Source organism: Trematomus bernacchii, unplaced genomic scaffold (assembly GCF_902827165.1).
Source record: "Trematomus bernacchii unplaced genomic scaffold, fTreBer1.1, whole genome shotgun sequence".
Taxonomy (NCBI): domain Eukaryota; kingdom Metazoa; phylum Chordata; class Actinopteri; order Perciformes; family Nototheniidae; genus Trematomus; species Trematomus bernacchii.
The window spans coordinates 12901433-12929038 of NW_022987313.1; the positions used below are offsets into that span (position 1 = coordinate 12901433).

The 27606-nt window shown below is 41.3% G+C and overlaps 3 protein-coding genes across 4 annotated transcripts in view; 2 read left to right on the forward strand and 1 right to left on the reverse strand.

Annotated features, from left to right (window-relative positions):
- The first annotated feature begins 249 nt into the window (after nt 1–249).
- marcksl1a (MARCKS-like 1a) lies at nt 250–3169 on the forward strand. Its single transcript, XM_034124335.1, has 2 exons — nt 250–573; nt 1782–3169. The coding sequence occupies exons 1-2, from the start codon at nt 487–489 to the stop codon at nt 2319–2321; spliced, it is 627 nt and encodes a 208-aa protein (XP_033980226.1). The 5' UTR covers nt 250–486; the 3' UTR covers nt 2322–3169.
- A 7070-nt stretch (nt 3170–10239) lies between these two features.
- Nucleotides 10240–13606, forward strand: adi1 (acireductone dioxygenase 1). Its single transcript, XM_034124375.1, has 4 exons — nt 10240–10422; nt 11251–11370; nt 11673–11852; nt 12691–13606. Exons 1-4 carry the CDS (start codon nt 10300–10302, stop codon nt 12805–12807), a joined length of 540 nt encoding a protein of 179 aa, XP_033980266.1. The 5' UTR covers nt 10240–10299; the 3' UTR covers nt 12808–13606.
- A 36-nt stretch (nt 13607–13642) lies between these two features.
- trappc12 (trafficking protein particle complex 12) overlaps nt 13643–27606 on the reverse strand; it is a 36943-nt gene continuing 22979 nt past the window's right edge. For both annotated transcript variants that reach the window (XM_034124345.1, XM_034124352.1), the window contains exons 5-12: nt 25793–25931; nt 23065–23177; nt 22764–22836; nt 21446–21519; nt 20024–20122; nt 18906–19009; nt 17682–17769; nt 13643–15182 (exon numbers count right to left, since the gene is read on the reverse strand). In XM_034124345.1, coding sequence (XP_033980236.1) covers nt 14940–15182; nt 17682–17769; nt 18906–19009; nt 20024–20122; nt 21446–21519; nt 22764–22836; nt 23065–23177; nt 25793–25931 — 933 coding nt within the window. In that variant the 3' untranslated portion in view covers nt 13643–14939. The remainder of the gene's footprint in view (nt 15183–17681; nt 17770–18905; nt 19010–20023; nt 20123–21445; nt 21520–22763; nt 22837–23064; nt 23178–25792; nt 25932–27606) is intronic.

Below are 27606 nucleotides of genomic sequence, written 5' to 3' on the forward strand. Positions count from 1 at the left end.
TATGACCTGTAGGAGCTCAGGTTCTGGCAACAAGTGGGGATCAAGCAAATGAACAACGTTAAAAATGCCCCAAAATATTGCAGACGTGAAACAGTGGAAAAAGTCTTGCTGAACATCCAGCTGAGCAGCAGACTGTTGCAGTGACACAGGGCGAAGGAAGCCCATCCCCCGGCTGCATATTGGACAGAGCCCGGATGCCACGCCCATGGGAGGAGACTCGGGTCGATTTTGAGGCGCGGTTGAAATACTCACAGCCTCATCACTCACCGACATCCTTTAATTTGAGCTCAGCCGCCGTGGGGTCCACACAGACTGAAGGAGGATCTTCTCGTTTCCAAATCTACACAGCGAGAAGGAGATCTGGTCGGATTTTTCACTTCATTGGCAAGATCTTACCCATCCTACTGCTGGATCTTTAAATCTCAAAAACTTCGAGGTTTTTCTTTTTCGATTTTCTTTTTTGTTCAAAACATCTAAAGGAGAAAAATGGGAGCCCAGTTGTCCAAGGGTGGAGTAGCTGCTGAGGGGAAAGCCGTCGTCGTCGACCCGGCTGCTGCCAAAGCCAACGGCCAGGTGAGTAAAGCAGGCCTGACAAGCCGAGCATCAGCGGGGAGCCACATGGCACCCAACGCCCACCGGCAGCATGGGTGCCACGGCGGGGCTCGTGGTAGCGATGGGTGCCGAGCTGTTGCTCTTTCAGACTTTGCACCGAGAGCAGAACCAGTCCTCTGTTAGCAAAGCGACTTTAGAGCAGAGTTTGAATTAACTATAACAGGTTGTCTGAACCCGGGGGACCTCCAGCAGAGAGCTACCGCCGAGAGGCTACGCTCGTGCCCGCTCAGCGCGCGCCAGACCAGCCTTTTGTTAAATTCGTCTGCGGGTCTCAGGGGGGCCATTTACCCGCACATTTGATGCATGGAAGGCAGGTTCGGGTCGAAATGTGTGTTCGGACCGTGTTCTCTCTCATGAGTTGACTGTAGCCGGGGAGGTAGTCGCTGTTCACGTCGAACAAAAGAGCGAGTCGCTGAGAGGCTGAAAAATGCTCTCTGCTGGAGGGGCATTTTGCGGAGTTGCAACAAAGCGCGAAGAGGTCTAACCCCATATTTGAAATATGTATGCGTTTGCTGTCAATTACATTCCGCTTGGGTGTACTCGGGAGGGCAAAAATCCCCGATACGATTGTTTAATTGCTGATTATTAGGAGTTAATCGAGTCGCTTGCCTAAACCCTGACCCTAAATCAGAAGATTCATTATGGGATTGAAGAATAAAAACGTTCATCTGTTGATGCTCCCGATTTATAGACCCTCCTCCCCTCATTATAAGTGCAGTAGATGAATTGAATATGACTCTTGGCTCTGACAGTGGCTTTGTCTGCGCTGCCTGTATAATGGGCATATTGAGCTGCAGCTCGGATGAGAGCAGGTTTCATGGGGATTCCTTTGTTCCTCAACTGGCTGGCTGTGTTGACGTTCAGATGCAGCACTAGTGCCCCCATGTGTCTGCTCGGAGTCATACAAACAGCTGTTGAATTCCCCCTCTCTAAACTACTGTCATGGCAAGCAGCTTTCCTCAAGTATAACACGGATTAACTATTGGAGTAAATGGGCTAATGCTAATCTGTCATATGCCAGATCTCTTTAGATTTATTTTTGAATGTTTTACAGTTGACCAGTTTATCCATCTGTATGTTTTGGAGATTTTCCATCCCCAGGGGCAATGTGTTGGTTTGACCCAGTTTGATTATGTGAACCCACAACTAATGAGACTTTTTCTTTGCAGGAGAACGGCCATGTTAAAACCAACGGCGATGTGTCAGCCAAACCCGGCGAGGAAGTGGCTGCCGCTGATGGAACTGGAACAGCCGAGCCAGCCAAGGAGGGAGAAAATGGCACCGGGGACGCCATCGAACCCGCTCCTGCCGCCGAGGGTGAGGTCGCCAAAGCCGAAGGTGATGCCGCCAAGGAGTGCAAGAAGAAGAAGAAGTTCTCCCTGAAGAACTCCTTCAAATTCAAGGGTATCTCGCTGAAGAAGACCAAGAAGGGCAGCGAGGAGGCCAAGGAGGAGGTGGCCTCCCCCACGACCGAGGAGAAGCCAGAGGAGAACGGCCACGCAGCCAAGGAAACCAAAGAGGAGACGCCGGCCACCGAGGCCAAAGAGGAGGAGGTCGCCGCCCCCGCTGCTGAGGCTGCACCCGAGGGAGAGGCCAAGGCTGCAGAGGAGGCTCCCACCACAGAGGCTGCCCCCGCCGAGGAGGCCGCCGCCCCCCCCGCCGAGGACACGACACCTGCAGCCTCTGAGGGCGAGGCCAAGGCAGAGTGACTGCGCCCCGCCACAGCACCTGAACTGATTTTCCAAGATTAAAGTATATAAATATATATATGAGAGACTCGTGCCACGTTCTTAAAGTTATAAACAAAACTAGAAGAGAAGACAAAGGATATATCACGTTTGCTGATTCAACCACCAGTTCACTGCCTTTTTATTAGTTCTTCGACAGACGGAATCTCACCGGGCCCTCTCATGATGAAAGCGTCGGCGTGTGTCGCCCCCTCATGGTACACACAGGGACAGGCGTGTGGCAAAGGTAATGGATTGGATGTGGAGCGAATCAGGAATACTGACTTATTTTCCCAATTCATGGAGAAGCATCCTTTTTAACAGCGTGGCAGCCCTATAACATTTTATTTTTCTTTCTCATCTTTTTGGGATCTAAAAAATTGTCACTGTTGCGGATCAAGGCAGACCATCTCCTTCACTCGAAATGACTGTTATATGGACACATAAACCTTTCAAAAGATCTCATTAACTTTTAGAATTCTACATTCCTTTGTTTTAGCCCCAAATTTCAAGTATTTTGTCATGTATAGAAAAGTAAAAATCGAGGAAGGTGAGATGGAAAAAGAGCAATGTCTTGTTCGTGCTTTTTGATTATTTTTCTGGCTAAAACCACATTCAAGCTTCTTGAGCATTGCAGTGTTCACATTTCAGAGTTTATGATGCAGGGGTTGGGGTTGTGTACAAAATGTGAGCTTTTTATCTGCAAACTGTCTCTGTAAATATGTTTTGGCCAATATTTTTGGTTCTCTTTTTATTTTGCTATCGTTTGAGGATGTTAATGGTTTTATTGTAACTTTTAATAAGGGTAAATAAATGTTCGATCCCCTCTGTCTGTGTCTCGCCTTGTGATTCTCTCCTCAGGACACACTGAAGAAGCTGCGTCATACTATTTGTAAAGTAGCCTTTCATTACATCACACATACACAAATACAAAACAGGTTGTATGAATAAATGAGGGATTTAAAAAGCCAAAATGCCTTGGATGAAAAATACATTTGAATACACCAGTGTGTAATACACATTAATTGGATTAAATGAGAAGTATAAACAAGCTTTATATAGTTCATTTGGCTAGATTATGAAAATGTAAATGTGGCTTCTTAGGAAAGGAACACAAAGAATAGTGAGGAAAAAGTACAGTAAACATAGGTTGCATAGGCCTGAGTCCTACTTATCCTACATTTAAGGTCTCGCCTGCACCAATATTGTGTATTACTCAGACATAAATGATTACGATGGCTACACATTTTTGCAAATGAATCTATACACATACATTTTTACAAGAGCCTCTTAACAGAAGATAAGAAGCTTTGAATAAAAATAAACCTCTGATCCAAACAACGAATTTGCGGGCGTACAGCTGCAGGCCCTGAAAAAACTGAAACGTTGTCTTTAATTACATTTACGTCAACAAATTTCACATAACTTAGGCTAGTTGAGGGCAATAATATTAAGTTGAACCAACATTTGTTTTAATTAAACTTAAAGGTCCCATGACATGGCCATTTCTACTGATCATAATTCCATTGTTGAGGTCTACTAGAATAGATTTATATTGTGCAATTTTCCAAACTCACATTGGTTTCTCATACAGCATCTCTGTATAGTATGTGTATTCACTCTCTGTCATAAATGGCTTGTTGGAGCTCCTGCCACCCCCCCCTCCCTGTGAGCCCAGTGTGCTCTGATTGGTCAGCTCGCCCACTCTGTTCTGATGAGTCCACCACCGTTACAGCGGAACATCAGTGATTATGTGTTACAATGGCGTTTGTTAGCAACCAGAAAATGACACCAGTAATGACAAACATGAGAATGCTGCGTGGGGTCTGGGTGATAAAAAGCATAAAAAGCTACATAACACACAAGGGGACGGGTAATAACCGGAAAAGCATGTCATGGGACCTTTAATATTATTGCTTTCAACTAATTTAATACAGTTATGTGAAATGTGTTGACATAATACATTTAATTAAGGTCAACGTTTCAGTTTTTTCAGTGTAAATCTAGCACGGCATGAATAGAGTTAATAGGATTTCTTCCTTAATTAATTATGGCAACACACTATCTGACCTGTGGTCATCAGATGCTTAAATAATTAAATATGAGATGCTTAAAATAGCTCATGATATTTGTCGGTCCATGGCTCCCTGTGGTGCCAGAAATAGAATGGTATGTAATTATTTGCTTTATAGTAAGCACATTAGCCAAACTTAGCTCGTTGTGTGCTAAGTATTATTAGCAGGGCTTAGGTGTTTTATTGAGCTGTAGAAGCAGGTTTTGGTATAAATAACAGTCTTGCAACACATAAAGGTAAGTGCGTCAATGTCTACCATAATTTAAAGTGGGTTGAAATAAGGTTGACATCTGTAAATATTATAATAAAATCTACTTTATGTTGAATTATTACAAGCCTCTATTTAAAAACTCGTTTTTTTGTGCTTTTTAGTCGTTAGTAAGACGCCACTTACATGGCATTATTTATTTAAAACTGATCTTAAGACAAATCCACTGAATTCAATATTACATGACTACAATATGGTATTGTCAGTGTGAGAAAAAGTTTTTAGAGAGTACTTGTCCATGGACAAGTGAGTTTGGCAATTTACTTGTCCGAATACATTTTTCACTTGTCCAGAATGGAAAAATTGGGGCCACTGGAATCTTCTTCTTCGCCAACGTATTTTACATTTTCCCACGTTTTTTACGACACCGCTAACGTAAGTGAGCGGTAAGATTTTACTGCATCACACATACGTAGGGTTGGGTATAGTTTGGATTTTAACGATTCCGGTTCTGCTTTTCGATTCCGGTTATTTTCGGTTCTCGATTCCGGTTCTTTGAGAGGGTAAAAATAAGTCCCATGACAAACTGGGAGAAAAACATATTTATGAAAACATTAAGTCAAATCTGTATTCCTATTTACAAATCACTTCATACTGTTTAATTTCTTACGGTTATTGAATAAAATGATATAAAAATAATCTCTGCATTGTTTAGTTAGTTCTATGTGGTGCAGTTTGAGAATGTACAATTGGCCCAGTCTCCTCTGATGTTACACTGCAACCTGCCTGTGAGACAGAGTCCAACCACACATGTCCAACACATAGGCCTAATAATAATAATAATACATTATATTTATAGCCTATAGGCCTAGCGCTTTTCTACAACTCAAAGACGCTTGCATGCTTACACATGTCCTGCAATACACATGCTGCAGCTGCCCAGCTGCTCACTGTTTGTAAAAGTAAATAAATACTATTTTAATTTCAATAATGTATTTTCTATACCCTGCTTCATCAACAATACTGAAATCCCTGTGCTCCTCCGAGTCTGGGGGTCGGGGGATGTGAGGACAGCGCGAGGACACAGACAGGGAGGCTGCTTGATTGATTGATTGATTGAAAAGTTTATTAACAGCTTGTATATTGGGTACAGTACAGTACAGCTCAAAACATACAATTGTTAAGGGGATGCAGACCAGAGAAAGACTTTCGTCTTGTTTACATCAGGGTCCCCCATTTCCAATTCATCATATCATTTAAGACATATAAGACATATATGACATACAGATGGCTTATTTACAATTTACATACAGGTGGTTTTTTACATACAGATGGATTATTTACAATTTTCATTTTAGATTTCGTTCTAATACATCCTAACCGGACATTTAAGACATACCAAGTCTACAGATATACAGTTAGTAACAGAGTCTAAAATGCGAGTATATACATAGATGGGGGGGGGAAGCTGTCCATTGTACGACAGGTTGAGATTTGTACCATTACCGGGGCCAGTTTTGCAATGCTTTCTCCCGAAGGTGCTCTTTAAGAGAGGTTTTGAAGGTAAGTATAGTTTTACTTTCCTTTACAGTTGTGGGAAGAGCGTTCCACCTTGATGTGGCATAATTGCGAAACGTGTATTCCCCTTTTTTTGTGCCAAATCTGGGTTTTACATGATTTGTGGAGCTCCCTCTGGTGTTATGATCATGGTATTCCTTGACCTTTGGGAAGAATTTTGACATGTACATGGGTACCATAGAGGTGTAGTGGATCTTGTAGACCAGGCCCATTGCAAGTAGCTGTACTCTGTCGTCTACTCTAAGCTATCCTAGGTTGTCAAAGTGGGCAGAGGTGAGGTGGGTTCTAGATGAAAGGTCAAGCAGTAGTCTGACCAGTTTATTTTGCGATGTTTGAAGTTTTGTTTTTAGCGCCTTGGAGGTGCTATGGTACCATGACGTGCAAGCATAGTCATAGTACCCTTGAATGAGTGCTCCTGCCAGAGTTTTCAGGGTGTTTTTGTTTACCAGAGAGGAGATCCGGTATAGGAATCTAGTTCTTTGATTGACTTTTTTTATTACATTGGATGCCATTTTGTCACAGGAGAGGTTTGCCTCAAGAATAGATCCTAGGTATGTAATTTCCTTCTTACTTGTGACAATAATGTCACCCACTGCAACTGAGAAGTCGTCGGATTTGCTGAGATTATGTTTCGAACCGAAGAGAATGGACTCTGTTTTACCCAGGTGTAATGATAATTTATTATCGGCGAGCCAGGTGCAGATTCTGCCGAGCTCGGAGCTGAGGGTTTTTTCAACCTGCAATCTGCTCCTGTCAGAGACCAGCAGGGCTGAGTCGTCCGCGAACAGGAACAAGTTGCAGTCACATGCTGATGACATGTCATTTGCATAAATTAGGAACAGTAACGGACCTAATATGCTTCCTTGTGGAACACCACAGCTCACTGGGAGGGGGGGGGACAGAGTACCGTTTACCTCCACCATCTGTTCTCTCCCCTCCAGGTAGGATTGCATCCAGCTCACCGATAGTTTATCAAAACCAATTGCTTTTAGCTTGTCAATCAGAATGGGGTGATTGACAGTGTCGAAAGCCTTTTGTAGGTCCAGCATCACCATGCCGCAGTATTTACCCTCGTCCACCTCTTGTTTGATGTGGTCGGTCAAATAAAGAAGGCATGTGTCAGTGGAGTGGGATGTTCTAAAGCCAGATTGAAATTCATAGATTAGTTTCTTTTCTGCGAGGTACTTTTCGACCTGTTCATATACTATTTTTTCCATGACTTTCGAGATGGAGGTAAGTATAGAAACAGGGCGGTAGTTGCCTGGGTCCAATTTGCTGCCCTTTTTGTGCAGGGGGGTTACTCTTGCAATTTTGAAGTCTTTGGGTACTTTTCCCTGTTTTATGGAGAGGTTAATTATGTGAGCTATGACTGGTGAGATGGCGGTTGCTGTGTCTCTGAGGAATTTGGAGGGGATATTGTCGTGGCCAGTGGCCTTGTTAGGTTTGAGGGCGCTCAGTTTAATGAGTACCTCTGCTGTTGTTACCCTTGCTAGACTGAAATCATCTTTGCGTACCCCTAGGTTTTTGTAGTAGGTCATGATGTGATCTACTCCAAAAAGCCCTGAGTGGGAGGGTAATTTATTTACAAGAGTTGTGGCTATGTTTGTGAAAAAAATGTTCAAGTACTTGGCCACATCCAGTTTGTCTGTGATGAGCCTGTTATCTGTCTTTATGTTTACGTTTGAAAATCTCGTTTTGAGTTTTTTACTGCAGCCAAGCTGGTTATTGAGTAATTTCCAAAGTTCACGGGGTTTATTTTTGTTTTCCTCAGTTTTGTCATTGATGAAATTCTTTTTGGCAGTTTTGATCATGGAGCTTACGTCATTTCTTAGTCTGTTTCTTTCAATTTTTAGTTCAGTCACGTGGGCCTGGAGTTCACTGCTCGTGCTTTTGGAAAGCATTGACTGACTTTTATGAAACTCAGAGCATTTTTTGTCTCTGGTTTTCATGGCGGTCAGTATGCCGGAGTGCATCCACGGCTCAGCGCGATTTTTTACCCTGGTTGTTCTTAGGGGGGCCAAATCATTGAGTATTGCAGAGAATTTGTTTTTGAAACCAAGCCATGTTTCTTCAACTTGTGTACCACTGAGCTCATCTGACCAGTCCAGGCTCTCCAGTTCTAGGTTAAAGGCCTCGCTAGAGTAGTTTTTGAGGTCTCTAGATATGACTGTTTTGTGACAGCCGGCCTTTTGTTTTAGCTTTTTGCGGGTACAGAATATCATATAATGATCACTTAAACCGCATGCTATAACCCCTTTACTGGAGATCCTGGACCTGTCAGAGGTCAGAATGAGATCAATGGTAGTTTGTGTTGTTTCACATACCCGGGTGGGTTGGGTGATTAGCTGGCTGAAGCCGTGCAGATCACAAATCCTACTGAAGGACTTGAAGACGGACGTGTCTTTACGTTGCATATCCGTGTTCCAGTCTCCACTTACTTCATAAAGGAAATGGCGTCAATATACAACATAGGAGCTAAAACGCTTAATAACCTTCATTACGTGTTAGAGAAAGAACATAAGAAAGTTTGACAAAGATTATGCTGTTAAAGGGCAGCGGGTCCGCTGTGTGTAGAAAGAGAGAGGGAGAGAGAGAGACGCTGAACTGCACCGTGCAGCGATCAGATGATCCGGAACAGAGAGAGAGAGCTGCGGTCCGCGGGGCTCGGCATCGCCTCCTGTCCTCACAACTCTTATTAATCCCGGTACCGGACAATTGTTATTTGTTCCTACTCGGCACCGAGTTTTGCTTCCCAACTCTGCCACTGTCCGCCCCGCCCCCGTCTAACAGTACAGAAAGCGGCGAGATGCATTTCCTTAGGAATCGACAAGCAGAACCGAAACTAACATTTCTAAACGAACAACTGACGGACATGGACAATTTGCGAATGAGTTCTGCCTTTTGTAAACTGAGTTTATCAATAATTTGTCAATAAATGAGGGCTAAAAACGTCACTTGCCCGCTGGACAAGTCAATTGAAAGATCTACTTGTCCGACATTGTAAATAACACGTCCCGGACGGTGGGACGTGTGCTTTTTCGCACACTGATTGTATTAACATACAATACCATGCTTTTTAAAAACGACTTAGGTCATATTTGTTTATTTTATGGCATAGCCTACTATACTATAAAGCTGTTGTATTTTTAAACACCATGCAATTTGTTATGACATACTATAGCACAACTTTTTTTGCAAACTATATTAGTACTTTTAATGGCATTTCTAATATTTATATTTCATTTTGGCATAGTATAAGTATATATAAGATATTTTGAAATGTTTATTAAATGACACTTTTTCTTTAAATGTTCATCACATAACGAAATATTAAATAATACGTTTTAGTTGATATTATTGAATTATTTTTATTTTTATTTAAGACTTACTGAGTTGTAGTTTTTCACAATGAACACATGAGAGCAGTATAACTACTCACTCTGGTCCCCCTTCACCAGACTAACGCCTCTGGTAGCAAACTAATCAAATTAAATGACCATGTGTGTTTGTAATATGGCTACCCCCAAAGTTAAACTTTAGAGTTATCATGCACATTAGCATACCTCATCACCAAACCCACTGATTAAGTAATGCTAACATTAAAGCAGCATGTGTGTGTGTGTGTGTGTGTGTGTGTGTGTGTGTGTGTGTGTGTGTGAAAATAATAATTACATTATATTATTATTCCTTTGAATTCATACAAAAACATTTAAAAGAATGAATAATACAATTAAAACTAACGTTGGTGAAGCTGCAGTCACTTGACACGCAGTACAGGGAAATTAGACAGGGGTTGGTCAATTATAATACAGATATGATAGAAAATAGTGTGTCAATCTTAAATTGCCTTTCTTCCTTTCTTTCTCTCTCTTTATTTATTTATTTATTTCTTACTCTGATTTTTCTTTCTTTCTTTACAGTCACAATTTTCAGAAAAGATAAAGCCATAATTCACATCACATTCCGATACAGTAGGTGGCGCTATCTGACTTTTAGTGTGATTTAGACCCGCCAGTTAGTCCCACGAAGAAGAAGAGGAGTTGTGTGTGTGTTTTCTGCAGAAGTCCAGCATTAATAAGGTCCCATTGTTAATCTCCAGCATGGGTTTAGAAGCCTGGTTCATGGACAGCTCTGAGGAGGACCAGAGGAAGCCTCACAAACTGACCCCGGACCAGCCCGTCTCTCTGGAAGAACTACGGCAGCTCGGGGTGTTTCACTGGAAGGTACGTGAACGTTACAGCCTGTCAGCTGCTGCCTTCAGGTTCCAACATAACAGTGAACAGATTAAGTTAAACACGTACAACTGTGATTTGACGCCGAGTTGAATCCCTAACAGAATGTCTGTGAACAGTTATTCAGGTTACACAAATATTGTGTTTTTCAGCGACTTCCTAGGGACAAAAAACGATATTGTTGTTGTAGTTATTAAACTATTGAGTTCATACCATAGACTGTATACGCAGTAAGCTATGAGCGTTTGGGACAACCATAACACAAATAAAGAGATGTTTTGTTTTTGCATTTGGAGAGGGATGCCTAAATGTCGAGAATAAATATGAGCAACTATAGTGATTATACATTCAAAGTTAAACCATCGCAAGAATAAAGTCACACTGTTGAAATGTTAAGAAGAAAGAAGAAAAAAAGAAGTCGAAATGAGGAGAATAAAGTTATAATCAGGTTTATGCAATTTCGAGAATAAAGTAGAAATGTGGAAAATGTATTACTGTTAATTAATTAATTAATCTACTGCAAATCCTACTAGATCCCCCCCAGCTTTCGATTCTTTATAGATATTATAACCAGTGGCCAAGCATTAGAATCTGTCATGTGGTAAAAAAAAACACAGAAATTAGTTGTTCTTTTCAAGTTACTGCAGTTTATTTCATACTGCTAGCCAGCCCCATTCATTATTCTAACGAATCTATTACGATTACATAAGACTCCCAGACTGCTAGCATGGGATTTGCTGTTGTGATGTGTAACAAATGATCGTAAATGATTTTGGTTACAATTGTTTATTGATCAAAGCTGTTGTCTTTTTCTTGCAGCTGAATGCTGATATCTACGAAACAGACCCAGAGCTGGAGAAGATCCGTAAAGACCAGGGCTATTCCTATATGGACATAATCTCCATTCACAAGGACACACTTCCTAACTATGAGGAAAAGGTGACGAAGCATTGTAATATCTGTGCATTTTAAACCAGACACTCTTCTCTAATAATGAAACTGTTGAATAGTCAGAAAGGACTCTTCATTTGAACTAGATTTAAGTTAAATGTCTGCACTGCATTAGAAGATTTTATGACCTGTGGAAATTAGTATAATGCTCTACAGTGGTTTATGACATTTAAATGACCATTGTTCTCAGTCAGTGGTGACGGCTATAACACATTAGGACAGCTAGTACTTGAACTGTCTCGAAACCACCACTAATTCAGGCCTATTTCTCTCTTTATGTCTGCGCTCAGCTGAAGAGGTTCTTCGAGGAGCACCTGCACCTGGATGATGAGATCCGCTACATCCTGGACGGCCAGGCCTACTTCGACGTCAGGGACCAGGAGGAGCGGTGGATCCGGATGGCCATGAGAAAAGGAGACCTGATCACCCTGCCGGCCGGCATCTACCACCGCTTCACCCTGGATGAGACTGTACGTATCACGCATAAATGTCATGGACAAGTAGTACCATTGCAAGTAGTTACCTGCATTTTGCTTATATTAGGAGCTGTAGATGAGCTAGAATTTCAATAAGGCCTGTGGAGAAATGAAATAATAAATTTGAAAAGATTAAGAGTACAGAGAATATCGATAGCCATCCGCCTGGTGTGTTTCAAACAGCATTATACAAACAAAAGTTAGCAAACAGCATTTATATTACCAAACATATGAAATGTATCATTAATGCATTACATTTACCAATATTCTACATGCATTTCTCTTTTGTCTAAGTGTGGTGACTATGGGATGTGTTAGTACTATCAGAGTTGTAATAACTGTTGCAACTGGCATGTGAAGCTTTGTTTTGATTTATTTCCCACTTACAGGAAGTTCACGTTGACGTTGAGAGATGAACTGTGTCCGTTTTCTTTCTTTTAGGGTGTTGGTTTCTAATCCTGAATTCCTTTTTTAAAATGCAAAAAAAGGAATACATTACCCGCAAAATGACCATTTGTTTATCACCCAGTGTTACCTTGAATTCTTGAAGAAAACATATTTTATTATCACATAGCCCCATGGTGAATGAAGGAACCTGGAACAGAGAAAACACAGAGAACAATAGAAAACTGCATCACATTGTCTGTCCATACATTCTAACAACTTGTAGAGTATAGTAGAAATGTCATGCTTACTACTTCCCAAACACATGCATTTTCAGCTACTATTACCTCACTGTTAACTAACACTACATTTAAAGCCTAACCCTCATTCTGACATGGGGAGGCAGAGCTGTCCTTCTGACTGACCGGCTCTCTGTTTGTCTCTACAGAACTACACCAAAGCCATGAGGCTGTTTGTGGGGGAGCCGGTGTGGAAAGCGTATAACCGGCCCGCTGATGACTCTGACATCCGCAAGAAGTATGTGACATCTCTGCAGGGATGCTGAGAGGGGACTGTGCCATTCATCGAAACGTGGATCCAATATGAACACTGCTGCTACCAGAATCAGGGCCTTTATTGTGATTCTGTAGAGTTTACAGTTAGAATGTTAAGAATCATACTGTGGATGATTTAAGATCTCCTCTAGCCAAAATCATGCACCAAGATGCTTTCTAGTTGAGAATGACTTAATGTAGCCTAGATTTAGAAAATCGTGGATGTGGGTTTTCTCTTTCCAGTTAATCCTTCTACTTTTCTGTTAGTAGTTATGATTCTGCAGATGAAACGCATGATTAGATCGTAATGTGTTTTATATTCTGTGTACTGACATACACTACCCAACCACAGGTTCCTCCATCTTACTCTATTTACATGACTACATCTAGATTTACATCTAGCTAAAAAGCTATAGCTTTGCTAAACTGTGAAATCTTATCCTAGCTTAAATTGATTATTGTCAAAGCAACCACAAAAGGAGGATTAGCATCATAGTAAGCAGCTACATTAAAATGGAATGACTGACAACTTATGTAACATAAATGAACATACTTTGTAACATTTCAAAGGGGTCATTCTTCACTTATTTAGGGTGAAATACTTGTTCCAGCACAGGACAATCCTTGTAATCTCAGAGAAGCATGTTGAAATATACCACTAATCTGCATTATTTACTGATTTTATATTCAAACCTTTAAATCAGAATTTAGAGATGTCACTTGAGGTTCTTCTCCGCACCAATGGAGTGGTTTCTGACAGATTTACATACATTTTTGTTGTATGGATAATAAAGCTGCTGCTATTTTCAACATGTGCTTTGTTTCTTTATGATCTGACCAGACAAGTTGATTTTAAAATATGTTTTTTATTTCAGATAAAACACAATTGAATATACATAAATATGATCAACACAATATGTAAACAGTGATAGTTTAAAGATCCATCAGGACAAATCAATAAAAGATTTAACAAGACAATCTTTATATAATAACAGAAGAAGGGAAAAAAAAATCTGATATGTACACATTTTGATTCTTAATATTTTACAGTTTAGTGAACAGGATGGGATGCAATCAGAAGGGCTTATCTATGTTCTGAGTTAATAAAGCTGGCAGCTGAAATGGAGTGGTGTTGGACTGTTAATCCAGCTGTACAGGTGTCTGCTGGGGAGGAAGCTTTGGACCTCTGGTACTTTATTAGTCTTTAAGCATACTGAAGCTCAGGATAATGCCCGTGTCAGGACTCACATTATGAGTCTGCAGCTCCCTTAAAACCACTGCCGGTCTGTAGTGCAATGTTCATCTGAGGTCTCGCTTCCAATCTCACAACGCTTAATGCTCATAATTCCTCAGTGTCCAGAAAATCTTTGATAAAAATGTTGAGGAACATTTTAACATTTTGAGAAATACAGAGGAGAATAACTATAACGCTAGCAGCCTGTTAGCTTAGCTTGTTAGCTTAAATTAGCACAAAGAAAGCAATGAGGGGAAAATGGCTAGCCTATAAAATGTGTTTTTTTTTTTCTCGAGTGACATTACAAGGTTAGCTTAATAAATATGAACATTGCTGTCACTGGAAAACAAATAGCTGGTTGGCATTTCCTTATCACTGTCATTCAAATGTAATGAATGCATTGTCTATAAATAACTTCCTGTTGATCTAACTTTAAAAAGGTTTCTATATTGCAATTGCATTATCACAGAACTTTTCAGTTAGCATAATATTAAGGGTGCAAACACGGGTGGTATGGATATTCTCATCTAGCGTATTTCTCTAAATGTCAAGCTGTTCCTTTAACTGTAAAATAAAACTACTTCCACACACATGATTTCTAATGTAGGGTCATTTCTTTTCCGGAATGTCATTCCACCACCTGGGTTTCTGTTACTGTGACGAAATGTGTGCATCATTACAGGGTCACCTTTCAAAAGGAGAGAAGTGCCATGACATGAAGAGAAACATGTCTTTGGGCTTTCCACTTCTATTTTGTAGAAATAAAACCAGTTCTGGAAGACCTTGTGATAACTGGTAACCACATCAAGACAGAAACACTCACTTTCTTTCTCCACATGTCCACCCCTCTAAACATTCTACTCCTGCTGCTGTATTCCGGTCACACGTGATGCTGATGTGTATGTCCTCTCACACCAGCTTGAGGCACTGCGTGTTGAAGCTGTCCCCCTCCCTGCAGGCCACGGCCTCCAGCAGAGCCTGCTTCTTCTGGGTGCTGCGGGACGACTCCAGCTCGTACATAGTGGTCAGGTTGAAGAGGACGCTCTCGTGGAGGTAGAGGGCGGGGTCCTGCTGCACCAGGCCCTCCAGCTGGCCCAGGGACTCCTTCAGACAGCCCAGGTAGAGCAGGCACACCGCTGCGTTGTTGTTGGCCTGGGAACAAGGGAGGGGAGGGAGGGAATGGGTGAGGACGGGAGAGTGTAAATCATAATTCTTCCATCCAGTATTTAACTATATTTACTGGGGTGAGCTACAGTAATTGTAGAGTTCCAAATATGCATCTTTCCCTATAACTGCTAAAGTAACCCTTTGAAATTGAGGTGCTAGTAGGCAGATTTTTGTTTTTGGAGAAAGGCTAGCTGCTTTAACTGCTTTCATTCGTTATGCTAAGCCAAGGTACATTTAGCTGCACTAAGCTAAGCACCTTCTGGCTCCAGTGGTGAAAAGTAGTGCAATTTGTCAAGTAGTGTACAGTTATTAAAATGATTTACTTTTTACCATTTCTATTGTCTGCTACTTTATATATCTACTCTACTACATGTCAATGGCAAATATCTTTTACTCCCCAGATTCCGATTATTAGAGTAGAATATTATCGACAAATAAGCTAAAATGTATTATTTTTAGATTAAGAGGATGAACTACTTAAAAATGTCCTAAAATAAATAGGGGTTTTCCCTTTCCTGTAGTGTTTTATAAAGATTTGTGTACATGTAAATGATCTGCAAGGGCTTCCAAAGTTCCCTCCAGGAAGTTTCTCTCCCATTCACTCCCCCCGAAACACCTCCATTGGACTCTTTTTTTAAAACTTCCCTTCTATAGTGACATCACTATGTAACACTCACGCTTCTATTGGCCAATGCTCCAACACATCGTACGTTATAGGCTTTTTGATTATTGAAGCGTGTCACAGTAGAGGCAAAAAATACAATTATGAAACCTGAAATGAGCAAAGTATGTCCTCTTTAAGTAAGGTATTGAATGCAGGAGTTTGACCTGTAACAGAGTATTTCTACATTGCAGTATTACATTTGTTACGTAGCAGAATATCTCAGTATTTATTTTTAGTGCCTGAATCACAGGGCCAGATCTTAGGGAATCTCAGCTAAAACTGTCTCTACATATTAAGACAAAAATATAGGCATTGTTTTCGCCAGATTGATAAAACCACATGTAGGCTATATGCCGTTAATAACTGTGCAATATATACCTGGCTGCTAAATCCTAAGAACTGTTACAGGATGTGTATTTTGTAAATTGTGTAACTTTTTATTTTTTATTATATTCTTTATTATATCATAACTTTTTTTTTAACTTAGTACTTTTTAATGCATGTAACATATGTAACATTAAGCTGTCTGTGGCTCTTTTTCTGCTGTAACAACGTCAAATTCCCCTCTGTGGGACTAGGTATTCTGATTCTTTTTTATAAATCTGTAAACAACTGTAGCGCTCGGCACAAGCTTGAACTCTACAGTTTGCAGTAAATGGAAGTCGAAACACCCTTAATAATCAGTTTGCATGTTGATACTTTGGCCTGCTCCATCACTTATTAGACCCATCAGGATGAAGAACGATGAGGAGGAACTAAAACATCCCAGATTGTGTTGCTTCAACGAGGTTCTCCATCAGCACGGGAACAGCTGTCATTACCGGGCGGTGGCTATGTATAGAGCCCATAGCACTAACTCATCACCTGTATCTGTAATCCATCACTGCCGCGGTATCTCAATCATCATTATTAAACGCCAGAGGGATGATCACTGATTGATTTATAGAGCTCATATTCAACCAGGCTTTTCTGGATAAAATGAATAGATCACTGACAGGGGAATGACGGATTACATATTTGTTCAAATAATAACGTAATGAATGAATTTGAAAAATAAATGTGTTTTTGATTGATATTTTACAGACGTTGTTTACAGAGCAACTTTATATTTGACTTCGACTTAATGTGGGTCATTAAAGGTCCCATGTCATGCTTTTCAGGTTATTACCCTTTTGTGTTATGTAGCTTTTTCTGCATGTAAACGGTCTGCAGAGTCACAAACCCTCAAAGTACACCCTGTAGCGAGTAAAACTCTAACACAGAAAAGACCTGTCTATGCTGCCCCAGAACGCCTCGTTGGAGATTTCTCTATTTCCATTGTTTACTTCTTGGGTATAGTGACGTATTTCGGGTATAGTGACGTAACGTAACGTAACGGCTCCGCATATTGGTCCGTTACGTTACGTCCGCGGAGCCGTTACGTTTGGCCCAATCCGCGGACTTCCTCACACACACACTCGGTTGCGAGGCTCGCTGCTGCGAGGAGCGGGACACTGTGAGCTGGGCACACACACAAACTCCCAGCCAGGCTGCGGGTGTGTGTGTGTGCCCAGGCTGAGTTTCGCTGTGTCTTGCTGTCTCGCAGACGGCCACTGGGCTCACAGGGAGGGGGGGGCAGGAGCTCCAACAAGCCGTTTAGGACAGAGAGTGAATACACATACTATACAGAGATGCTGTATGAGAAACCAATGTGAGTTTGGAAAATTGCACAATATAAATCTATTTTAGTATACCTCAACAATGGAATTATGATCAGTAGAAATGGCCATGACATGGGACCTTTAAAGCTGCTGTAGAGGAAAAGACATGGTGGCACTTACAACGGGGTTCTTTGGGTCAATCTTTAAGACTTCAGTGAAGGATGCGTGTGCTTCAGTGTAGTTGTTCTGACTGAGGGAGACAAAGGCCCTGGAAAACACACATACACAAACAAACAGTTAATACATCAACAAACAGTAGTGTGTATTGATCATATTTGTGAAATGGAAAAAAACCTTGTTTATTTCAATCATGCCATGTTAAAATACACATAAAATAAATAAATGTATATACTATATTAATGTGTTATTATTACATATTTTTATATATTAAATCTATAGGTCATCATTCTAGAGACATGTAGAGCCGCTTCCTAGGCAGAACAATGCTAGGCTGCTATGAAAACATGCTAGCTAGTGGGATGTATTTTATGATCCACAGCCGCCTTTGAAATCAAGCTAATTCGGTTGAAATATCTTAAACAGAAAAGCTTAATCTCCAGAGTGAGTCACTTCGTTATTGCTTAAAAGTTGAGGTTAATACGTTTTACAATGAGCAGAGTGTATTACAGAACATAAGGTAAGGCAACCACAATGATCCTTTAAGTATAATCTATTAACTACAGCAGGACAACTCTAAAGCATTCAGCCTTTTATCACAACTGAGACAACAAAGTCTCAAAGAAATAAAGAAAACAACTTAAGAGTGTATCTAAATAAACAAAAAATTACTGCATATATACTGTAATAAACATGTGATTTATTCGAATTGTGCAATTTTTTTTTACTAAACTTCTATTGTCTCTATATATGTTTTTATTGTATTTTATTAGATTTGATCTTTTATTGGACATTTTACCTCAACATCCTATATATATATATAATTATCTTTATTATTTTCATTGTACATTATTAGTTTATTTTCTTATGTTTTTATTACAATTTTTTTCTTTCCATTCTGAAATGGAGCAACTGTACCAAACCAAATTTCCCCCGGGATAAATAAAGCATTCTGATTCTAATATTATCATCTGCCTTTGTGAAGTGAGCGTCAGAGCACCCAGTGGGAGTGAGATAAGGTGTCACCGGAGGTTTGCTTCAGACTCCACATGTCCTCAGGCCAGAGCCACAGAAGGTGTGACCTCCTGAGCTAGATCACACACCAGAGGGAAGCCCCGCCCTGCGAACAGCCCTGAAGGATGACGGCTGTGTGGAGTGAAAGTGATCCTGAGCAGCGCAAAGTAAACATGCTGTGTGCGCAGGTGCTAAACGACCACACTCTGGTACCTGTTCATCAGCACGCATGTGGTGTGACTGGGCTGGCTCCCTGTCATCTGGCACGCCTTCTCCACGTCCTGGAAGTACCTCTCTGCCGTTTTAACGTCTCCGATCTGGCAGAGAACAAAGCATCAGCAGCACATTAACCACTGATCTGTGTGTGTGTGTGTGTGTGTGTGTGTGTGTGTGTGTGTGTGTGTGTGTTGTAAAATCAGGCAAGCACAAATATATTGGATCAGATTTCAGGTTCCCCCAGGGCAGACTTCTTACATCAGCTAAGAATACATACAGAACCATTACTGAAGGTAATAATGATGACAAAACAAATATATCTATCTAGTACAGCACAATAGAGTGATGCAGGATTGATGTTTTTCTAGGCCAAACAGGAAGTAGCACCGTTTCCTTCAACAGAAAGCAAATTGGATTTAGTCTCATTATAGAAAATAAGCTCTGTGGCCAAACGTATGATTCTTACATGTTTTCTTCAGCAAGAAAATCATCATAATGAACACTACTTTCATGATTTGTACAGCGTAATTGCAGTTATTGTGTAAGTGTAAGTGTTAGGAACGTCACCATCCCTAAGTAGAAATGTTTCCCTGTGTTGGGAGGGATACAAATTGCGCTATCAAAGGTGTATTCAAGTATATGCAATGTATTATTATGTAAGATAAAATGCATCCTTAATGGAACATCCAGCTTGCTACAACAAAAACATGTTTCACGGAGGGACTGTTGCAAGATAATATAAATGACAGCAAATTAGCAAAATGTCACTGTATGAGCAGACTGGGCTCTGGTTTCAGACAGAGGGTGAAAAGAGGTTCTGCAGCACCGGAAAAATAAAGACCTTTTTGAACATTAACATGTCACAGTAGAGTAGAGTAATACAAAAAGGAACCTGAAATGAGCATAATAGGGCCGCTTTAAAGGGTTCACAAGCTGTGCTGTGGCATAGTGTGTGTGTGTGTGTGTGTGTGTGTGTGTGTGTGTGTGTGCGTATGTGCGTGTGTGTGTGTGTGTGTGGTGTGTGTGTGTGTGTGCATGTATGTGTGTGTGTGTGTGTGTGTGTGTGTGTGTGTGTGTGTATGTGTGTGTGTATGTGTGTGTGTTAATGTTTGGACCTGCAAGAAGATGCGTCCTATGCCACTGAGCAGCTGCACTCTCTGCTGGGGTTCGTACTGGATGATGGAGTGATAGGTCTCCACAGCCAGAACATAGTCCTGAGAGAGAGAAGAGAAAGAGATCAACAAAACAAAAAGTTAAATAAATAATACAAAAGAAGAGCATGGAGGGCAACGAAAGTAAAGACGGAAGTTAATAAAGAGTGGGGAAAACAGTAGGAGGTGGAGACAGGTGGAGGGCGTGCGAGGTAAAGGAGATGAGAGTGGAGGTGAGGAGGGAGAGACGGCATTAATCAAACATATGGAGTATTAGCTGGCCGCTGTGACCCTCTTCCCACCTCCACATCGCTCACATGGTGACTGCACTGCTGAGCGGACGGCCGAGAGGTCGGAGAGGAAGGTGTGTGTGTGTGTGTGTGTGTGTGTGTGTGTGTGTGTGTGTGTGTGTGTGTGTGTGTGTGTGTGTGTGTAGAGAGAGGGGACAGGGCTGGGACAAGGTACAGGTTTCTTTTTGTTATGGCTCACACACACTCTGTTGTTTATTTTTGGCTGGAGTCCACGCACCGTCCTGCTGCCAGAAATACTCACTTGAACAGCAATTGTAGATTAATACGCCCCTGAAAATAGTCCCCATACATTTTCTCCCGTGAGAGTAACAATTGCTCAAATCTAGGAAATGTATGAGTGTTTTTTTAACATTACAAACAATATGGATTTGTTCTGTTTTACATTTTTCAGTAGGAAACATCAGGCTTTGAAGTTTTGGGGGATAAACTAGGATATTGATGGGTTTTGAGATTTGTAACAATAAAAATACCATCATACTCAAAATGTAACTACAAAAGTTTGCACAATATTATTGTAGCACATTCTCTAATCCATGGAGTACAGTCTCAGATATTTTAAAATCTTTTTTTAATCTTTTTTTACGAGACAGTTACAGACCCTGAAACGAATAGATGAATAGAAACTAGTGGATTCCTTTTTTAGATATTTTACTTAAGAACCATAATGTTTGTAGGATTTTTAATAAATATGCTACAACATAAATAATGTCATTATTACGGAAGGGAGAGGTGAGCAAAATGCAAGTAAAGTTGAGCCTAGCAGTACATTTATGTTACTGTAATCTCAGTGTGGACCAGTAGATGGCACTGTGGTTCTCTCTAACTCTGATGAAGTCACCACCCTGATCTCTCTCTCTCTGCGTGTCGCTTTCTCTCTTATTTGCTCTCTCCCTCTCTGACCAAGAATCCAATTAGTGGTCAGTCTGGGGGGATTTCACTGTGAATCCTCCACCAGCCTGGCATCAGAGATCTCCGCGTCTCACACACACAGAAACACTCCGGCAGACGCACACACACACACACAGGGGCACATTCGCCGATACACAACCTCGACTTCACAAATACACACACATACCTTCATCAGCAGCAGGCAGTTGGCCATGGAGTACATGACCCGGCTGAGACGAGACCTCCACAGCTTAAGAGACCCTAAAAGCAGGGAGAGAAGAAGAAAGAGCGTTTATATCTTAAACAGCGACTTCCTGTTCTCATTTCACCTGCTTCTTTTTTTTGGGGCGCCCCTCTAACATCACCTTTTTTCCATTCATTGCTCTTATCCCTCTCATTAAACCTCCCCTCTTCCTCCCCCCCCCCCCCCCACACCAGTTTATTTTAAGGCGAGGTGGTGAGGAAGACACTGCGGCACACTCTGCTTTCTTCCCTCAGACAGTGCACCCTGTGGAAGAGTAAGTGTGCAGGCCTATTAGTATTCATCGCTGCACATGTGTGTGTGTGTGTGTGTGTGTGTGTGTGTGTGTGTGTGTGTGTGTGTGTGTGTGTGTGTGTGTGTGTGTGCTTGGGAGGAGAGCTAATCACTCAGTAGGGGTCTGATGTGTGAAGGCAAGGCCCCGCGTTATTGACTTGTCGACTGTCGACTGTCTGCGTGGGTAGAGAGAGGAGAGACAGAGGGCACAGCTATTACGCTGCTTTTAGAAGGGGAGGGACTGCCAGCGCCGGCGCACCCTCACGCGCACACACACACACACACACGCACACACACACACGCATGCGCAAACACGCGCGTCACCCTGCCAATTTTCCCAATTATAAGCAAGTGTCTTGGTACATTTAGCTCAACTTCACCAAGTGGCTTGTTGTTGTTCATCGCCGTGAATTAGCTGATTAAATTGCTTGTAAAAAAAGAAAGAAAAAAGAAGCCTTTGGAAAAGTTTCTTAATTAGCGGTCACATGGCTTGGTAACATAAGACTCACTGCATTAAGATGTATTGCTGTGTGGAGAAGAGAGGAGGAAGTCTATTTGCATCATGTCGTGTGGAGGTGTGTCTCTACCTAAAACCGGTGGATTTCAGATGCAGGCGCCCATTTCCACAGCACACTTGCAGATGTGAGTGGATTGGATGGGATTGATCTGTATTGATCTGTTTGGCGTGAAGGGCTGGAGAGACCATTTGATATTCAGCGCGGGTGCCCGAGCAGTGAGGTGCTAAACACATTTAGAGCACCGCATCGCTGTGTTTATGTGGTGTGTGTATGTGTGGCTGAGGTATGCTGCAGTCCTGCACCAGGTGTGCCTCCGACTCAGTGCTAGTGTGTTACCCATGACCTCACTCTCCTCCCACAGTGTGATGCAGTCTGGGACTGAGGCCAGGTCTGTATCCAACTGGCTGTGTGCGTACGTGTGCGCGTGCGTGTGTGTGTGTGTGTGTACTTACCTTGCCTATTCTCCTGTGTCAGGGTGATCATGCTGCCATCCTCAGCCAATCCTTTCTCCAAGTTCTCCAGAATCTATTAACAGGGGCGGAGGGAATTCAAACTTTTTATGTCTGTATTAGAATCTGCATATTTAATGACTTTAAAATCCAAACCATATTTAGCTGTTTACACAGGTGGGCTTAAGGCTTTGTACGTGCTTTTTCTGTGTTGTTTTATTGTGTGAATGCTACAGAGTATGCATATTTTAATGTTCATCCAGAGGCTGTTTCCGTGCCCGTGTGTGTGTGTGTGTGTACTAACAGCGAGGCAGACGGTTTTGAGATTGTGCAGGCGGTCCAGAGCCTCTTGGGGCTTGGCCAGGTACTGGGGAAGCTCGGCGTGCAGCAGCCGCATGGAGAACGGCACCATGGAGCCTGGACGGGAGGGGGGGAGGGAGGGAAGGACAAGAAGAAAGCAGAACACAGGGGTTGAAAATGTGCAAGGAATAAAGGGGGGAAATAAGGAATAGGGTAGAATGAGGACATACGAGAGGAAGAGGGGAAGAGAAGGAAGGCGGAGAGAGACGCAGAGAGACACAGAGCGCGAGATGAGAATATAAACCCATCCACCCACACACAGACAGCACACAGCCCTGGAGGCAGGAACCTACAGATGGCATTGAGCTACGTATGGCTGCTTATTAAACCCTCTCATCTCTCTCTCTGTGTGCTGCACAGCTCCATCACTCATCTCCCTGCCTCATCCCTCTGTCTCTCCCTGCCTCTACATCATTCACACACACCCCCCCCCCCCCCCACCCCCGAGGAAGAGCCTGTATTCAGGTGAGTTCCTGGGCTTTGATCAGGGTCTCTTTGATATTGTCATCAGACCTGAAGCTCAGCTAGCTGGTCCATCTTGATCCGTCTGTGGATCTCCATTTCCATCTCTGTAGAATATCTGCCTGTGCCGTCTATCCAACACATCCAGAAATATTCACCATTTACCCCAGTGTCTCTATTACTGCATCCTGTTACCATGTCATATTTTAGTGCTGAGTGGACAGCTCATTCTCTCTTGGGTGTCAGAAAGTTTCATCAGCTTAAAATTAAGACTTTTAATACCTTTAGTGTCTGTTCAAAGTTAACTGTTTGTGACTAAGATGGAAAACAACCCAGGGAATCATTGAACAGACCCATAAAAACTCAAATAAAAGATACCGTGTTAAGCTTTGTTAATTCTGGAAACTATTTTAGATTTAGTCTATTCTTTAGACAGACGTACTTAATAGTTCTAGTGACTCGAGTCATTTGTCAACAACTAAAAAAGTTGGAGTGCAATTTTAAAACTACATTTTAGTCTCGTCTAATACAACAATATTATATTATATTATATTTCTTATTGATATCGTCATAGTAAAATCGTCTTGTAATGAAAAAAGGTTTGTTGCCCTACATATTTCCTCCCATTTTTTGTTGAATTTAAGTTTTTGATTAAAAGTGGCGCTATAAAGCAATATACATGACGAGGTACAAACAGTTCCTATCACATCAGCATTTATGATAAAACTTTGTACCAGGTTTCATTGATTTAAATATTTCTTTGGAAGTTGATGATACAAAGTTTTTTTTTTTATGTAAAATTGTTCTCCTTCAAGTTACCTACCTATTATTAAGCCACTGTTGGTAAAGAGAACTGTGTCAAATGTATCTAAATAAAAAAATAAGCAATATATTTTCCTCACCAGTCTAGTATGCATGTTCATCTTTTTATGGGCCTGACAAAAAACTGCTTTTTGTATTTTTAAATGTGTTATTTATTGTGTCATGTATATAGTGTTTTATATTTTAAGCGTATTGTTTTTATGATTTATTATTGAATTCTGACATGTATTTTAAAGTGTCTTTGAGTGTTTTCTTCATTGTTTTTAAAATGATCATTTATAAATACATTAATACATTTTTATTTTATTAGACCAGTTATAGAGCTGAAAAAAGGGCTCTCTGTAAAAGAACCTGGAAAGGTTAGCATTAGCCAAAAGTTCATTTTATTCTACCTGTGAGAAGGATTCAAGTAGTGTACAGGCTGGAAAAGGACATTAATGAATAGCCACTTGCCAGGCTCGCAGCATCCAACTTTTCATTTGGCAAACAAATTAATAAGTGACAAACATTGATTCCTTCTCAAGCGCCACGTTGATCTGAATTTGTACAGATAGTGATACATGGGCAGCCAACTCTTTACAGCCTCAAAGAGTGTGATCATGGGTAATAGATAGTCGATACAAGCGCTGGGCCGGAGAAATGTTCGACTTCTGATGCCAGGCTAAACAACGCGTGCCAGTTTGTCTGCGAGCACCTAGCAGGGCACAAAGCGTTTAAATTGAGCAACGGAAAGTCAATCGGTGCTCTCTTTCAGAAGGCTGTGTGTGCGGTGTAGCGTCAAGTGTCGAGTGTGTGTGTGTGTGCAGCTGTGTCTCCGCTACTGCCTTCACTGTGGTAGCCCGAGGGGCGAAGCAGATCCAAAGTAATGGGAATACATTAGAGAGCAATTCATGCAGTGTAAAAGAGGAAAAACAAAACCAAAGAACTGCTGGAGACAAGCAGTTGTTGGAGCTTCTCGACGATACAGTCTAATATCAAGCTCCTGGCAGAAACTTTCCTTTGAATATTTAATAGGACAGTGGTGGTATGCTTGTGTATCCAAAAAAAAACGTGGGTAAAATGCAAAATCCTTTTGGAGAGCAGGCTAATAACACATTCAAAGCTCACAGATAAGAGTTTCCGAGCAGCTTTTCGGCACTATCATGAATACCACTATTCAACCTTGAGTCAGCTTTCACACAGAATTCAAACGGCGGCTTTTGGAAGGAGGAAATATGAAAAGAGACGGAAACGATGCATTCTTTTACAATGTTACGTTTGTGGATAAAAGTTCCTGTGATTAACACCCAGAGTTCTCCTCCTACATTAAAGATCAAGAATTATTACCCCAAAGAACAGAGGCTGGGTTTGGTTATATATAAGCTGTGTGTGTGTGTGTGTGTGTGTACCTCTCCTCCCAGGGTAAACAGTGGGGTAGTACTCATAGAAGAGGTCCGGTTGGTCCAGGTTGCCGAAGGGCTCAATCTCCAGCTCAGCGTTTTGGAAGAGGTTCAGCTTGGTCAGGAGGGAGAGCCGCACAAACCACAGCTGGAATACACAAACACACACCCCTCCGTTAAGGGAATAAGACATTAATCAAATATTTAAAGTACAATTGAATTCCCTCCCGGCTAGTTCGCCAATATGTAGAAGAATGATATTAGCATTCTGTACTGTTGAAGGCATATGGGTTACGTTACACATTGCCCAACAGCTAGAGTTGAATCGAAATAATATGTATGACTATAGCAGGAAAATATCACTGTGACCCTGATATCATAAGACACAATATTAAGAACTAGGACAGGAATATAAGCTAATGTGAAGTCGATAAAGGTAGATCTGAACACAGAGAGGCAGGATTTTGTATTGTTGACCTGTATGAGTATCTGAATCAAATCAAAACCCGCTTTTGGCTGCACTCCGTCATGATTTGAGAAGTTGCGTTTTCTTCTTCAACACTATCTTGCTCTTAGATGACTGAAAATAAAATAATAAAAGTCAGCTTTGGTCAATTTAAGAAATGAAGAACATCCTCTTATTGGTTAAAGATAAAAGAACCAGACGAGAAAGCTCTGCATGATTGAAAGTGTCATGGCAGTACAGGGTACTATATGAATTAGAAAATGAAATCTAGAAATGTACCTATTCCCAAGAGTGAGTAGAGTAGTGCACTGCACCTGTAGCATGCAGTAGAAAGGACGCATACGTCTTTCGAATCAAACCTCCTAAATTCTTCCTTAAACTGTTAATATTTTCCAGTTAATTTGGTCAAAATCCAATTATGATTAACATGCTCAATCATTTAATACAATGTCTTGACTTTCATTTAACCCTCATAACGATTTTTATAAAGTCATTACATTACTGGGTTTTACATTGTTGCAGTATTAATTAAATCATCTGTGTTTCATACATTATTCAAATTATATTATGGGGTTGCAATCCTGATGCAATGTTTTCTTTTAGAACCAAACCAACATATTTTGATGGGGTTTTTTTTCAAGGGAAATACTGATAATTAAGACAAGAAAATCTGATGATGTAAGATCCAGCATTCATTTTCTTTTACCTGGATAAGGACGCTTAAATTGGGTTATTCAAGAATAATGACCGAGGCTATTTCACATGTGAATTACATTAATGAACTTCTACACATCTGGAGGGCACAGGCTGTTCCAGGTCCATGTTGTGAAAATGGTCTTGAGCCTTGGAGAGCACCTGGACAGAAGCCCAGGCCCATGAAGCTGTGTCCTGATGGGGTTGGGGATGGACTACTTCCAAGCCAGACACCATGAAGGAAGGATCCAGAAGCTCCTGAGCAGCATTGGAGCCCCCAGGGATTGTACACCTTAAAAAGGGGCCCTATAATCCCTTTCCTGTAGTGTGTTATATAGGTTATTGTGCATGTAAATGGTCTGCATAGGCTAAAATCCCAAAGTTTGTCTCCCACATAAGGTTTGTACACCTTAATGAAAATGATTTGATCATTTTAGACCTTTGTGATGGATTTAAAGATTACATTTCAATGATTTGTCTGTTTATTGTAATGGCTTTGAAGGTAGATATAAAAAAATGTTTCTGGTTTCGGTTGTATCCTCTGCCATGCATCTGTATGTTAGGGAATAATTTGCTTAGGTATTCAACCTTCGACCCAGTTCATCATTTTCTCTCTTTACTGTCTCTTCTCCCATGGCATAGGTCTACGGCCTTGGGGATTGCT